This window comes from Oncorhynchus clarkii, unplaced genomic scaffold (genome assembly GCF_045791955.1).
Source record: "Oncorhynchus clarkii lewisi isolate Uvic-CL-2024 unplaced genomic scaffold, UVic_Ocla_1.0 unplaced_contig_7872_pilon_pilon, whole genome shotgun sequence".
In the NCBI taxonomy this organism is placed as follows: Eukaryota; Metazoa; Chordata; class Actinopteri; order Salmoniformes; family Salmonidae; genus Oncorhynchus; species Oncorhynchus clarkii.
This window is the reverse complement of record NW_027258491.1, coordinates 57386-71932: the sequence shown is the minus strand read 5'-3', so window position 1 is coordinate 71932 and position 14547 is coordinate 57386. Positions and strand designations below refer to the sequence as shown.

At 40.2% G+C, this 14547-nt stretch overlaps 1 protein-coding gene across 1 annotated transcript; it reads right to left on the bottom strand.

The window, feature by feature from the left end:
• Nucleotides 1–2990: 2990 nt before the first annotated feature.
• LOC139397104 (transcription factor PU.1-like) lies at nt 2991–13535 on the bottom strand. Its single transcript, XM_071143971.1, has 5 exons — nt 13323–13535; nt 12427–12520; nt 11304–11503; nt 3893–4058; nt 2991–3630 (listed from the first exon to the last, which is right to left on the bottom strand). Exons 1-5 carry the CDS (start codon nt 13329–13331, stop codon nt 3311–3313), a joined length of 789 nt encoding a protein of 262 aa, XP_071000072.1. The 5' UTR covers nt 13332–13535; the 3' UTR covers nt 2991–3310.
• Nucleotides 13536–14547: the final 1012 nt, after the last annotated feature.

Genomic DNA, 14547 nt, shown 5'->3' with positions numbered 1-14547 from the left:
TTTGCATATTTTTGAAGTGAGCCCTGGAAAAAAAACATGCAACATTAGGGTAATGTGAGCATCTTATTGCCCCCCACATTTCATTTCTAAAGGTAAAACTTTCTTTTTTTTCCAGTGTCTATTTGTCGTCGCACTGCTTTGCTTTATCTCGGCCAGATCGCAGTTGTAAATGACAACTTATTCTCAACTGGCCTAACTGCTTAAATAAAAGGTGAAATAAATCAATAATAATAATAAATATACCTCAAATGGGGATAGTTGAAGCTCAGTACACAGAACATCCAGCTCTTTACGACAGGATTCTATGCTGCTCATCAATCTCTTCCTTAGACTGTCCTCCTCAGCAATCATCATGTCCAGCAAGCCCTGGGTAGAAAAGAAAAACACGGGTTAGAAGACAGACCCACCAGTAAAAAAAGACATATTCAGCAACTCTTGGCAGGACAATGGAATTTTTTTATTTTTTTTTATTAAAGCAACCTCCATTTAACCTAGAAAGAGTCGCTGAATAAATAGGTCCATTTTCAGTCTGCTCATGCACCTTGGTCTGAAATGAGATTACGAAAGCCCCGTTTCTCTAGTCAAGCGCCGGGGTGGGTATAATTTGTGGAACGTTCCAACAGGAATCTGTTTCCAAAAACGTTGTAAATAAAAAATTGCATAGCGACATAATAGGAAACCAGGTAGGTAGTGGGACATTTAGTTGTGTTCTTGTTTTTTTTACCTCACCACTTTTATTCAGAAAAATGTCTGTCCTCACTTTGGTAGCCTATGGGCAAACATTAAGAATAAGACACGTGGTGAGTTGATGCCTATTCCGCAGCTAGTTAGCTAGGTGAATTAATCATGCTACTTTGTATGCGTTGTTTGTTGGCATCTTTTGTTATTTATGAACAGGAACAGATTCCTGTTGGAACATTCCACAAATTATACCCACCCTCCACTGTCCACTGGGGGGGGGGGGGGGGGGGGGAAGTAAACAAATAATGCTTTGCAAAAGAAGCAGAACTCACTTTGATATGTTTCCTAACCACATCAGTCCTTTGTAGTCTCTGATCCTCTGGAATTCCTATTTCCTCCCAGATGTCCTTCAACCGGTTAAAGGCTCGATTCAGACATTCTACCGACTCCGCAGCATGGATTTCACTGTACAGGGAGAGAAAATTAGGTGCAGGCGACAGCATGTCACTTAAATATGTTGTTAAATAGGAATGCTGCAGCCTGTAACTACGGGAAAGAGTACAGATTAGGTTCACGCTGTCCATGGATTATTACGGCTCATTTTGTGTGCAAAATAACAAATGAGCCGAGTAGGTTTTTGTCGAAGGTTTCAAAATGGCAAGTAGCTAACGATGTAGGAAGTTGGCCAAACTGTTATCTACATAACGTTAAACTGGTTGATTTGACTAGGTATTGGTTTGCCAAAACAGCCCAACTAACGTTAGTTAGCTAAACTAGCGACTGCATTTAAAATGCATGTCTCGCCAGTTCATTTTTACATAGCTACTTGTGATAATATATTGTAACGTTGGTGATGGAACTCGTTACTGTATTATTTTGATATCAAACCAAAAAAATGGTGGAAAACAACAAAACGACTAACTAGCATGACAAGTAAACTTAGCTATTACCGATAGGTTACGACAGCTAACTTTACAGCAGCACCTTGAGACAATATGTGACCTTGGTTAGTCTTTGCTAACTAACTAAATATGTTACCCTCGTTAAGAGCTACTTTACTGTAATTAGCGATCCAGCGAACTGTAGATAGCTACCGACGTAACATAGCAACAACATACGAAGACATCATCCCAAACACAGAAAATATTTTTTTACCAACCTCCTCCTCATGGTCACGGTCCACCGAAAAAAGACAACACAGGTTAAATAAATGAAAAAAAAAATATATGTTGGCTAAAATAGGTTTCTTTAATTAAAACACACTGAAACCACATAAAGATGGTAGTTTCTAGCTATAGCGAAGCGTCCTCTGTCTGTCCGCTGCTTCCGCGACTCGGTTCAAATTCTTCACCGAAACTCTGCTCCTCTTCCCCATTGGCCGACACAGAGAAAACGTCACAAAAACAGGTTTCTATGGGCGGAAGTCCTTAATGAATCAAGAGGTCACCTTTTGTACAGGTGATTAAGTGGATCAGAATAGATTAATATTTACCATGATTAAATCATATATATATACAATACCAGTCAAAAGTTGACACACCTACTCAGTCAAGGTTTTTAAAAATATATATTTATCATATTCATCCATACTGTGTGTGTCCCATCATTGCAGATAATTTATGACAAATGTATAAAGTATGTTTTATAAACTCATGAGCACCAGCCAGCGAATTAGCCTGAACAATTACTTAATGTCACACTCTTGTGGCGAATAAATTTAATACACCTAGAATGTACCTACATATTTTCCTAAACTAACTAAACCAGGCTAATACGCTTTCCTGGAGTTTATAAAACATATACATTTGTCATAAATTACCTGCAGTGATGGGACACACACAGTATGGACGAATGTTCAGTAGTCAAAGGGATATAAATAGCACTCCTAAAGAAGATGCATTTTTGAGTAAGGTTGTCTCACAACCGGCCGTGATCGGGAGTACCATAGACAATGTAAACACACTGATCTACCAGCAGATGGCATAATGCCCATTTTATACAGGAATTTATCAACTTAATTACAACGTTACTGTTGAGGCATTAACTACTGTAATTTACCGAAACTAAAAAGGTATTGAGACGTGTTTCAGAACTACACCTCAAAACGGACCTGTGATGGCTTTCCTTTTCATCAACAACTGACGTGATCAGATAGAGGATGAGTCAGATAATAACATAACAGAGAAACAGAATGATTGCTGTAACTATGTGCCTCTTCTTTACTCAGTCATGATAGACTGATGTTGCAATTGTTTGAGGTTTTGATCTTTCTTCCATTCCCACTGACAAATTTTCCTGGAACTAAGAGCATATGTAAAAAATATACTTTATTTTTTTTTTCCATCACAGACACAAAGATAGAGTCAAGAGTAAGATTATGTAACACGTAACACACGACGACTTGTTAAGTAAATAAATAAACATGGAATATGCAAACACCAATAACAAAAATCTAAACATCAACATGTTTAATGTTACCTGATTGTTTCTGGGGTATCATTTTAAATGTAATGAAATACAATCACAGTAGACAGTCATTATTGTCCTATTTTCAAGACATAGCAGTGAGGTTAGGCCTACTCCCAAAGCCTGTAATACAGTGGCATTACATTAACAATCTCTGGTACTCCTAGTGAGGGTAGTGCCTCCTCTCTGTAGTCGAGACTTTCCTCAGTACCTCCGGACTAAACTGGTAGGTCAGTTTCTTCTTGACCTTTCTGATTTCTCCAGTCTTGCCGTAGTTCCGCAGGGCCCTGGCCATCTTCTGATATGTCATCCTCTTCCTGTTCCCTTTCTGCGTGCCCCAGCGATTGGCCAGAGTCTCCTTGTTTTTAGAGGAGAACTGGAAGATTCCTTTCTCTCTGTCCACCCACCACATACTGTCCTTCATGTCTCCGTTCTTCAGCATGTCCAGGAGGAACTGGTACAGCCGGATCTTCCTCTTGTTACCTGCATAGAGAGATATTAATGATATTTTACATGAATTTCATAATGGCAGAATTAATTCATTTCTATGGCTATTGTTGGATCATGTTAAAGGCTATTAGCAAGTGTGTGATCCCTGTATGTAATAGCCACCCAACAGATTTCTCCCCTGTAATGCTACTGTACTCAGTCTCACATGTAAGATTTATGTTTCACAAACGAATGAAAAGGATTACGTCAATCAGTAAAGTAAGTCACTTCATTCATTAAGTCAGTCAGCACTCACTGGAGTCTCCCCCAAAAGGGACATGGTCTCCATAGTCCTCTTCTTCACCCTCAGATACCTCCAGTGGGGGACTGTGGCCCACAGGTTCCTCCTCCTCTGAGCAGTAGTAACTAGGGGACACAGGGGCCTGTTGCTGGTAATACACTGTGTGGTTGTAGTACGGCATCTGTACAGAGGAAAATACATGTAATTTGTCGTCATGATGCATTGTTGTACTGTATGTTTTGTTTAGCATTTATATGACATAGTACACACATTTCAGGGACCCATTTGTCGCACAACTTCTGGCAGAAAGTATGCGAAACCTACACCTCTTCATCCAGGTAGTCCCATTGAGATCAAATAACTTGTTTCACTAAAGGAGCCCTGTCTGGCCATAAGAGAATTGTGCTTGATCAGTTATCTCTCTGACTTTGTGATCACACGCACATCATAGGAGGTTGGTGGCACCTTCATTTGGGGAGGATGTGCTCGTGGTAATGGCTAGAGCAGAATGAGAGGAATGGTATCAAACACATTAAAACACATGGTTTCCATTGGTTTCCATGCGTTTGATTCCATTCGCTCCAGCTATTATTATGTCATCGTGCATCTGTTCATCCCCCCAGCAACCTCCTCTATTGCACATACAGTTGAAGTCGGAGGATTACATACACCTCAGCCAAATACATTTAAACTCAGTTTTTCACAATTCCTGACCATTTAATCGTAGTATAAATTCCCTGTTTTAGGTCAGTTAGGATCACCACTTTATTTTAAGAATGTGACAATGTCAGAATAATAGTAAGAGAGAATGATTTATTTAAGCTTTTATTTATATCATTACATTCCCAGTGGGTCAGATGCTTGGGGTCATTATCCATTTGGAAGACCCATTTGCGACCAAGTTTTAACTTCCTGACTGATGTCTTGAGATGTTCCTTCAATATATTGACATAATTTCCCCTTCCTCATGATGCCATCTATTTTGTGAAGTGCACCAGTCCCTCCTGCAGCAAAGCAAACCACAACATGATACTGCCACCCCCCGTGCTTCACGGTTGGGATGGTATTGTTCGGCCTACAAGCCTCCCCCTTTTTCCTCCAAGCATAACGATGGTCATTATGGCCAAACAGTTCTATTTTTGTTTCATCAGACGAGAGAACATTTCTCGAAAAAGTGTGATATTTGTCCCCATGTGCAGTTGCAATCCATAGTCTGGCTTTTTATGGTGGTTTTGGAGCAGTGGCTTCTTCCTTGCTGAGCGACCTTTCAGGTTATGTTGAAATAGGACTCGTTTTACTGTGGATATAAATACTTTTGTACCCGTTTCCTCCAGCATCTTCACAAAGTCATTTTCTGTTGTTCTGGGATTGATTTGCACTTTTCACACCAAAGTACGTTCATCTCTAGGAGACAGAATGCGTCTCCTTCCTGAGCGGTATGACGGCTGCGTGGTCCCATGGTGTTTATACTTGCGTACTATTGTTTGTACATATGAACGTGGTACCTTCAGGCATTTGGAAATTGCTTCCAAGGATGAACCAGCCTTGTGGAGGTCTACAATTTTTTTTCTGAGGTCTTGGCTGATTTCTTATAATTTTCCCATGATGACAAGCAAAGAGGGACTGAGTTTGAAGGTAGGCCTTGAAATACATCCACAGGTACACCTCCAATTGACTCAGATGATGTCAATTAGCCTATCAGAAGCTTCTAAAGCCATAGCATCATTTTCTAGAATTTTCCAAGCTGTTTAAAGGCACAGTCAACTTAGTGCATGTAAACTTCTGACCCTCCTGGAATTGTGATACAGTGAATTAATTATAAGTTAAATAATCTGTCTGTAAACTTGTGTCATGCACAAAGTAGATGTCCTAACCGACTTGCCAAAACTATAGTTTGTTAACAAGAAATTTGTGGAGTGGTTGAAAAACGAGTTTTAATGACTCCAACCTAAGTGTATGTAAACTTCCAACGTCAACTGTACATCTACTGTGTAAATAAACGTTGCTTGGAGACCAAAGGATTGTATTAGTTTGGAAATGTCAAAATGGTCGGATTTCCCTGAAAGAGAAAGTAGTGTAAGGTCAACTAAATAGAATCTAAAAACAATAGACAATGTCAAAATGGTAAGTATTTAGACAACTTGGCTTTTTCCACATTTTGTTACGTTACAAGTCTTATTCTGAAACTGATTAAATCGTCGTCCCCCCCCCCCCTCGTCAATCTATACACAATACCCCATAATGACAATAATGACAGTTTAGAAATGTTTGCTAATTTATTAAACAAAATAAACTGAAATATCACATTTACATAAGTATTCAGACCCTTTACTCAGTACTTTGTTTCTCCCATTCTTCTCTGCAGATCCTCTGTCAAGCTCTGTCAGGTTGGATGGGGAGTGTCGCTGCACAGTTATTTTCAGGGTCTCTCCAGAGATGTTTGATCAGGTTCAATTCCAGGCTCTGGGTGGGCCACTCAAAGACATTGAGAGACTTGTCCCGATGCCACTCCTGCGTTGTCTTGGCTGTGTGCTTAGTTAGGGTCGTTGTCCTGTTGGAAGGTGAACCGTCACCCCAGTCTGAGGTCCTGAGCGCTCTGGAGCAGGTTTTCATCAAGGATCTCTCTGTACCCTGACTAGTCTCCCAGTCCCTGCCACTGAAAAACATCCCCATAGCATGATGCTCCCACCACCATGCTTCACCGTAGGGATGGTACCAGGTTTCCTCCAGACGTGTCACCTCCCTGACGTGTCACCTCCCAAGGCCCTTCTCCCTGATTGCTCAGTTTGGCCAGCTGTCGGAAGAGTCTTGGTGGTTCCAAACTGTTTCCATTAAATAATGATGGAGGCCACTGTGTCCTTGGAGACCTTTAATGTGGCAGACATTTTTTGTTACCCTTCCCCAGATCTGTGCCTCGACACAACCCTGTCTCGGAGCTCTTGTCTTGGTTTTTGCTCTGACATGCACTGTCAACTGTGGGACCTTATATAGACAGGCCTTTCCAAATCATGTCCAATCAATTGAATTTACCACAGGTGGACCTCCAATCAAGTTGCAGTAACATCTCAAGGATGATCAATGGAAACAGGATGCACCGGAACTTAATTTCGAGTCCCATTGCAAAAGGTCTGAATACTTATGTAAATAAGGTATTTCTGTTTTTTATTTTTAAAACATTTGCAACCATTTCGAATAACCTGTTTTTGCTTTGGCATCATGGGGTATTGTGATGTCATTATTGGGTATTGTGATGTCATTATGGGGTATTGTGTGTAGATTGCTGAGGACTTTTTTGTATTTAATCAATTTTAGAATAAGGTTGTAACGTAACAACATTTGGAAAAAGTCAAGGGGCCTCCTATAGCTCTCAATGCATTCTTTGATACATCTTTGATTTAGTTGTTGATTTTTACATTTACAGATGTAGGATCTTAATTTGATCACCCCGTTTTTTGCAGCAAGTTTCAACCCCTACAAAAAAAATGTCCATTAATTATAATCCATACAGTAGTGAAGGGTTCACAGCAAAGCTGTTTAATCTATTGTTAATCTTAGATCTTTTTTTTTCCCTTGACATGGTCAAATAACTCATGTATAGATTGCTAACTTATTTTCTAATTTGGCACACAGACACTAGAGCCCATGAGTAACTTGGTCAAAAAGAATGATTGGTTTATAGGTGTCACTGTTATAAGTAATCTCACTTAATCTCTCATATCTGCCACCACGTTTTACCTAGAGACATTAAACTTTGTATTTTAGGCGTCTTTCCGCGTCCTGGACACATTTTCCTCAAGGACCCATAGGGTCTGTCAGGATATATTTTCTTCCATCTTGGACATTTTTGAAAAACTTTGAAAAACGTATTCTCATGAACCATAAGTCCAAATAACACCATGTAGGCTCTTGGTTCAGTATGTAGGCTCTTGGTTCAGTATGTAAGGCCTCTTGGTTCAGTATGTTGGCCTCTTGGTTCAGTATGTAGGCCTCTTGGTTCAGTATGTAGGCCTCTTGGTTCAGTATGTAGGCCTCTTGGCTCAGTATGTAGGCCTCTTGGCTCAGTATGTAGGCCTCTTGGTTCAGTATGTAGGCCTCTTGGCTCAGTATGTAGGCCTCTTGGCTCAGTATGTAGGCCTCTTGGCTCAGTATGTAGGCCTCTTGGCTCAGTATGTAGGGCCCTTGGTTCAGTATGTAGGCCTCTTGGCTCAGTATGTAGGCCTCTTGGCTCAGTATGTAGGCCTCTTGGCTCAGTATGTAGGGCCCTTGGTTCAGTATGTAGGGCCCTTGGCTTAGTATGTAGGGCTATTGGAACAATATGTAGGGCCCTTGGAACAGTATGTAGGGCCCTTGGCTCAGTATGTAGGGCCCTTGGCTCAGTATGTAGGGCCCTTGGCTCAGTATGTAGGCCCTTGGCACAGTATGTAGGCCCTTGGTACAGTATGTAGGCCCTTGGTACAGTATGTAGGCCCTTGGTACAGTATGTAGGCCCTTGGTACAGTATGTAGGCCCTTGGTACAGTATGTAGGCCCTTGGTACAGTATCTACCAATCCAGTGTTTTACTTGCTATATTGTATTTACTTCGCGACCATGGCCTTTCATTTGCTCACATCGTATATAGACTTATTTTTCTACTGTATGTTTTACTCCATGTGTAACTCTGTGTTGTTGTATGTGTCGAACTGCTTTGGGGGATCCTAATAAAATACTAAATAGACCCAATGAATTAGCCTCTAATGAATTTGAAAATTATTAGTTGCTGCATGCAAAGTCGACCACGCTACACCATGTCACACCAGGGCTAAAATAACTGAACCGATGAACATGAGCCCATGAAATTTGGTATTTAAACCTTTTGTGTACAGTACCAGTCAAAAGTTTGTACACATCTACTCATTCAAAGGGTTTTCTTTATTTTTTACTATTTTCTACATTGTAGAATAATAGTGAAGACATCAAAACAATGAAATAACACATATGGAATCACGTAGTGACCCCCAAAAAAGTGTTTTTTCAAAGTAGTCACCCTTTGCCTTGTTGACAGCTTTGCACACTCTTGGCATTCTCTCAACCAGCTTCATGAGGTAGTCACCTGGAATGCATTTCAATCAACAGGTGTGCCTTGTTAAAAGAGTCTATTGAAATATTTTGGAATGCTAATTTGGAGTGTACCAACTGATATTTAAATAATTTACACAAGTCCCAGAATTCAAAGATGACCACAATATATCAGTACACAAATGTTGAAAATATTTCACAAATCTTAACATAAACCATTAGTCAAATTGACCCCAGAATTGGTTTATAAACTCAATAATTTAAAGGTCAACTCCAATCAAAAATGATATTTTGGTACCCCCCCCCCCTCCCAGTAGTACACTGTTGATAGAGTCCCAAAATGTTTTGCATGTCAGCAGTCAAGTTTTCAAGATATTGGACTTTTAAGAGGCAAAGTGTCACTTGTGACATCACGATGATGCAAAACTTGAAAACTTTATTTGTTTTTGAGTGGATTTTTCCTTTAAGTAATAACTATAGGAATGATTACCTGCTGCATTCAAAGATAACCAACTGAAAGCACTAGACCGAACGTAATTTATGTCTTCCTTGAGGTATCGAGAGATAAACATGGTAATGCTTTCACTGATTGAACATAAAGGAAGATCGTTCCTACATGATAGAGTGCTTTGCTTTGTTAATCCAACTGATCTCGTGTCCTTTCTGTCATCCTGTGAACCCCGTTCATTGCTGGTCGCAGCTATTATTTTCCTGCTGTGAGAATCCCCCCCGTCACCCCCCCCCCCACACACACTGCTGTGCCTCAGATTATGTGTCAATAGCAAGGTTGAGTAAATGAGGTGTAGCCTAGGCTATCCACAGCCCAGCGGTTGGTGGTGAGTGTACTCTATTCTACTGCGCTCTACTCACAAGGCTATTGGTTGTGGCTAAAATGGTTCCTCACTCAGGAAAAGCACATTGTTGAGCAATCCTGTAGCTGCTTTCTGTAGACAACAGTGTAGGCTATTACATAACATCCAGTCACCTCGGTGTCCTCCCTCTCAAAGACAAAAGAGTATTATCTCTAGATATTGTATATTGTTGATATTGGTATTGTGTACCACTATAGTATAAATGCCCTGTGAATCGTTGCACTGTGTGTGCTATGTGTTAGGATCGCTGTTAAACATTTAATTTATGCCCATTACACGTTTCTATTATTTATTTTATATTTTTCACAGCTACCACACTGTTCTCATCAGAAATACTGATTTCATTATACATTTTACTTGTCAAGATGATCAGAGACAGATTTGGACTAACCTGTGGGGTTAGGGGTCCCAGTCCTGTGGGGTTAGGGGTCCCAGTCCTGTGGGGTTAGGGGTCCCAGTCCTGTGGGGTTAGGGGTCCCAGTCCTGGGTTTACTAGAGTTGGACTAACCTGTGGGGTTAGGGGTCCCAGTCCTGGGTCTACTAGAGTTGGACTAGCCTGTGGGGTTAGGGGTCCCAGTCCTGGGTCTACTAGAGTTGGACTAACCTGTGGGGTTAAGGGTCCCAGTCCTGGGTCTACTAGAGTTGGACTAACCTGTGGGGTTAGGGGTCCCAGTCCTGGGTCTACTAGAGTTGGACTAACCTGTGGGGTTAGGGGTCCCAGTCCTGGGTCTACTAGAGTTGGACTAACCTGTGGGATTAGGGGTCCCAGTCCTGGGTTTACTAGAGTCGGACTAACCTGTGGGATTAGGGGTCCCAGTCCTGGGTCTACTAGAGTCGGACTAACCTGTGGGATTAGGGGTCCCAATCCTGGGTTTACTAGAGTTGGACTAACCTGTGGGATTAGGGGTCCCAGTCCTGGGTTTACTAGAGTCGGGCTAACCTGTGGGATTAGGGGTCCCAGTCCTGGGTCTACTAGAGTTGGACTAGCCTGTGGGGTTAGTGGTCCCAGTCCTGGGTCTACTAGAGTTGGACTAGCCTGTGGGATTAGGGGTCCCAGTCCTGGGTTTACTAGAGTTGGACTAACCTGTGGGGTTAGGGGTCCCAGTCCTGGGTCTACTAGAGTTGGACTAACCTGTGGGGTTAGGGGTCCCAGTCCTGTGGGATTAGGGGTCCCAGTCCTGGGTCTACTAGAGTTGGACTAACCTGTGGGGTTAAGGGGTCCCAGTCCTGGGTCTACTAGAGTTGGACTAACCTGTGGGGTTAGGGGTCCCAGTCCTGGGTCTACTAGAGTTGGGCTAACCTGTGGGGTTAGGGGTCCCAGTCCTGGGTCTACTAGAGTTGGACTAACCTGTGGGGTTAGGGGTCCCAGTCCTGGGTCTACTAGAGTTGGACTAACCTGTGGGGTTAGGGGTCCCAGTCATGGGTCTACTAGAGTTGGACTAACCTGTGAGGTTAAGGTTAGGGGTCCCAGTCCTGGGTCAACTAGAGTTGAACTAACCTGTGAGGTTAGGGTTAGGGGTCCCAGTCCTGGGTCTGCTAGTGGCAGGTGGAGGGTGTCGGTATCGGGGTAGCGATAAGGGTGGAGGAGCTGTTGGGAATGGACACTCTGGAGCTCTGTCAGATGATTCCCTTGTGAGGAGATTTCCAACATGTCACTCTGATGCATGCCCCTGTCAGAGTGGTACTCCCAGCCATGCTCTGAACCATAAGAGAGACATCAATAAGCCTCGTTATAAACATTATAAACATTATAAAGGCTCATACATGCTACATGCTAATAATGAGTTATAAAGAATTATACCTGCAGGCTTTATAGAGAGACTGCTCATAAAAACAACTTCTCATTTTGAAAAATGTCTATGTGGCAGAAACATTCATTCCAGTGTCAAAATGACTACGAAGTGTAAATAGGATAATTTCCCCTATAAAATCAGTCTCGTCCAAAACGGAGATTTGCGAGATGTTAGGTAAATGATATATCATGAAATGAAGGGTGTATTTCTATACTACCCATAAGGCCATAGCTGGCAGCACCCAAGTAATCATGCCCATGGTCAATGTGGTTTAACATTTGAGATCCCTGTTGGGCTAGGGACCATCAATAATTTGCACAATGTACACTAACAATATTTTAAAAGATCAATAGCTCCAAATTTCAATGATTTAAAAACCTCAAAACAACTGTACATTTTAGAAATTAATTTACAAATATTGAAAGCATTTAATGAGACAACTAAAAAATGTGCAACATTGTCCCATTTCGATTGTGTAATTTATTGATGGTCCCTAACAATCCCCAGAGATAGGTTTTCCAAAGTGAAACCAATTTTGCCATGGTCGCACACCAGCCGGGCTGAAGCTAATTGGCAAAAAATAATTTGGCTAACTCTTCCCACCTGCGACCACACAAACGAGACACCCACATCAAACCACACCCCGAAACCAACTCACGTTTGAATTCAGTCATGACCGCTTGCATGTAACCTTCATTTATTTTTATTGTATACTTCTTGAATTGACTGAATTGAAATAGAATTGACCCCAACCCCGTTGGACAGCTTTTCAATCTTTAACACGTGAAACGTTACCACTATTACTCATCGAGTGTATTTGCCACTCACCATCGTGAAGTTCTCCGACATTGGTGAGATATGAGTATAACTCCGCTGGTGATCGATAAATCTCAGGATCATATGGGATTATTTCTTCAGATGCCTTTTGTAAAAGAAAGATCAGAACATTTTATACACACCAAAAAAATGAAGGTAGATAGAAAAAGTTTGCCTAATGTGTTTCAAAGAATAGGTATCCGCATATACTAGGCCAAGTACATATCTTACTAGTGAGATATACTGTAATACACATCTCATTAGATATAACTACAGAGTTCATCATATATTTTACAAATTCATAATGAACATTTTGTAAATCTGGAAAATGTACTCACATTTGATCAGTGGTGTAAAGTACTTTAAAAAAAATACTTTAAACTACTACTTAAGTACTTTTTAATCGGGTATCTGTACGTTACTATTTATATTTTTGACAACTTTGACTTTTACTCCACTACATTCCAAAAGAAAATAATGCACTTTTAACTCCATACATTTTCCCCTGACACCCAGCAGTACTCTGATCTGGACTCACTAAACACAAATGCTTCATTTGTAAATTATGTCTGAGTGTTGGAGTGTGACCCTGACTATCCATACATTAAAAAACATGAACATCTTACCGTCTGGTTTGCCTGATGTAAGGAATTTGAAATGATTTATACTTGTTACTTTTGATACTTCAGTATATTTAAAATCAAATTATTTTAGACTTTTTCTCAAGTAGTATTTTACTGGGTGACTTTTACTTTAGTAATTTTCTGTTAAGGTATCTTTACTTTTACTCAAGTATGACAATTGGGTACTTTTCCCACCGATTTATATACAATGTAGCACATTTTATTTTCATATGTACTAATCTCCCAGCCACATTAGTAAAAAACAAGAGATCATACAATACTCACAAAGGACATGATGACTTTCAAAAACACAGTTATAATCCAAAAAAAATGGAGAAATATCCTTTTGACTTAATTCCCATTAATTTTGATTGAATTTCTGATGGAAGTCGTTTAGTCGAATATTACAGTTGACCACTATCAGACCAAAACTACGCAGAGAGTATTAAACCAAGATCATAATATACTTTCACTTTTTTTCATCTTCGGTCTGATTGTCACTCAGTTCCTGAGTTCCTGAAAGTTGTTGATTTGTCAGAGGATGTGAACCAATCATATTCACATTCGTGAGTTTGGTCTCACTGTTTTCAGCCTCTGGTTTTAACAATGGGTCAACCTATCTTTCAGGATTTTAACTATTATATTTGTTTTAAAAGCACTACAATAATTGTCTTTCAAGCCTGTGAAAGATGAAAAAGAAATTCCCAAGATATGTCACTGTGTTTTATTTCACCAAGATATGTCACTGTGTTTTATTTCACCAAGATATGTCACTGTGTTTTATTTCACCAAGAAATGTCACTGTGTTTTATTTCACCAAGATATGTCACTCTGTTTTATTTCACTGTATTTATTTGTATTGACTGATATTACGCTCATATTTGTCACCAAATGTTCCATGGTCTCTTTCGTTGCTAATCCTAAAAAAATATTTAAAGCGATCTATAAAATATTATTGATATGCAGTCCAGGGTGAAAGGAATAGTTTTTTTGTAGATGTTTTTACTTGTGGGAGAGTTATAACAAACCTACTCTATATAGTTATAACAGACCTACTGTACATAGTTATAACAGACCTACTGTACATAGTGAAAACAGACCTACTGTACATAGTTATAACAGACCTACTGTACATAGTGAAAACAGACCTACTGTACATAGTGAAAACAGACCTACTGTACATAGTTATAACAGACCTACTGTACATAGTTATAACAGACCTACTGTATATAGTTATGACAGACCTACTGTACATAGTTATAACAGACCTACTGTACATAGTTATAACAGACCTAACAGACCTACTGTATATAGTTATGACAGACCTAACATACCTACTGTATATAGTTACAACAGACCTACTGTATATAGTTATAACATACCTAACAGACCTACTGTATATCGTTATAACATACCTAACAGACCTACTATATATAGTTATAAAAGACCTAACAGACCTACTGCATATAGTTATAACAGACCTACTGTATATAGTTATAACAGACCTACT

Coding starts and splice junctions, on each gene's coding strand:
- LOC139397104 (XM_071143971.1), bottom strand. Junction 11,504..12,426: donor TGTCGGAGAACTTCACGATG/GTGAGTGGCAAA, acceptor CTTATGGTTCAG/AGCATGGCTGGGAGTACCAC. Junction 3,631..3,892: donor CCCTTTTGGGGGAGACTCCA/GTGAGTGCTGAC, acceptor CTCTCTATGCAG/GTAACAAGAGGAAGATCCGG.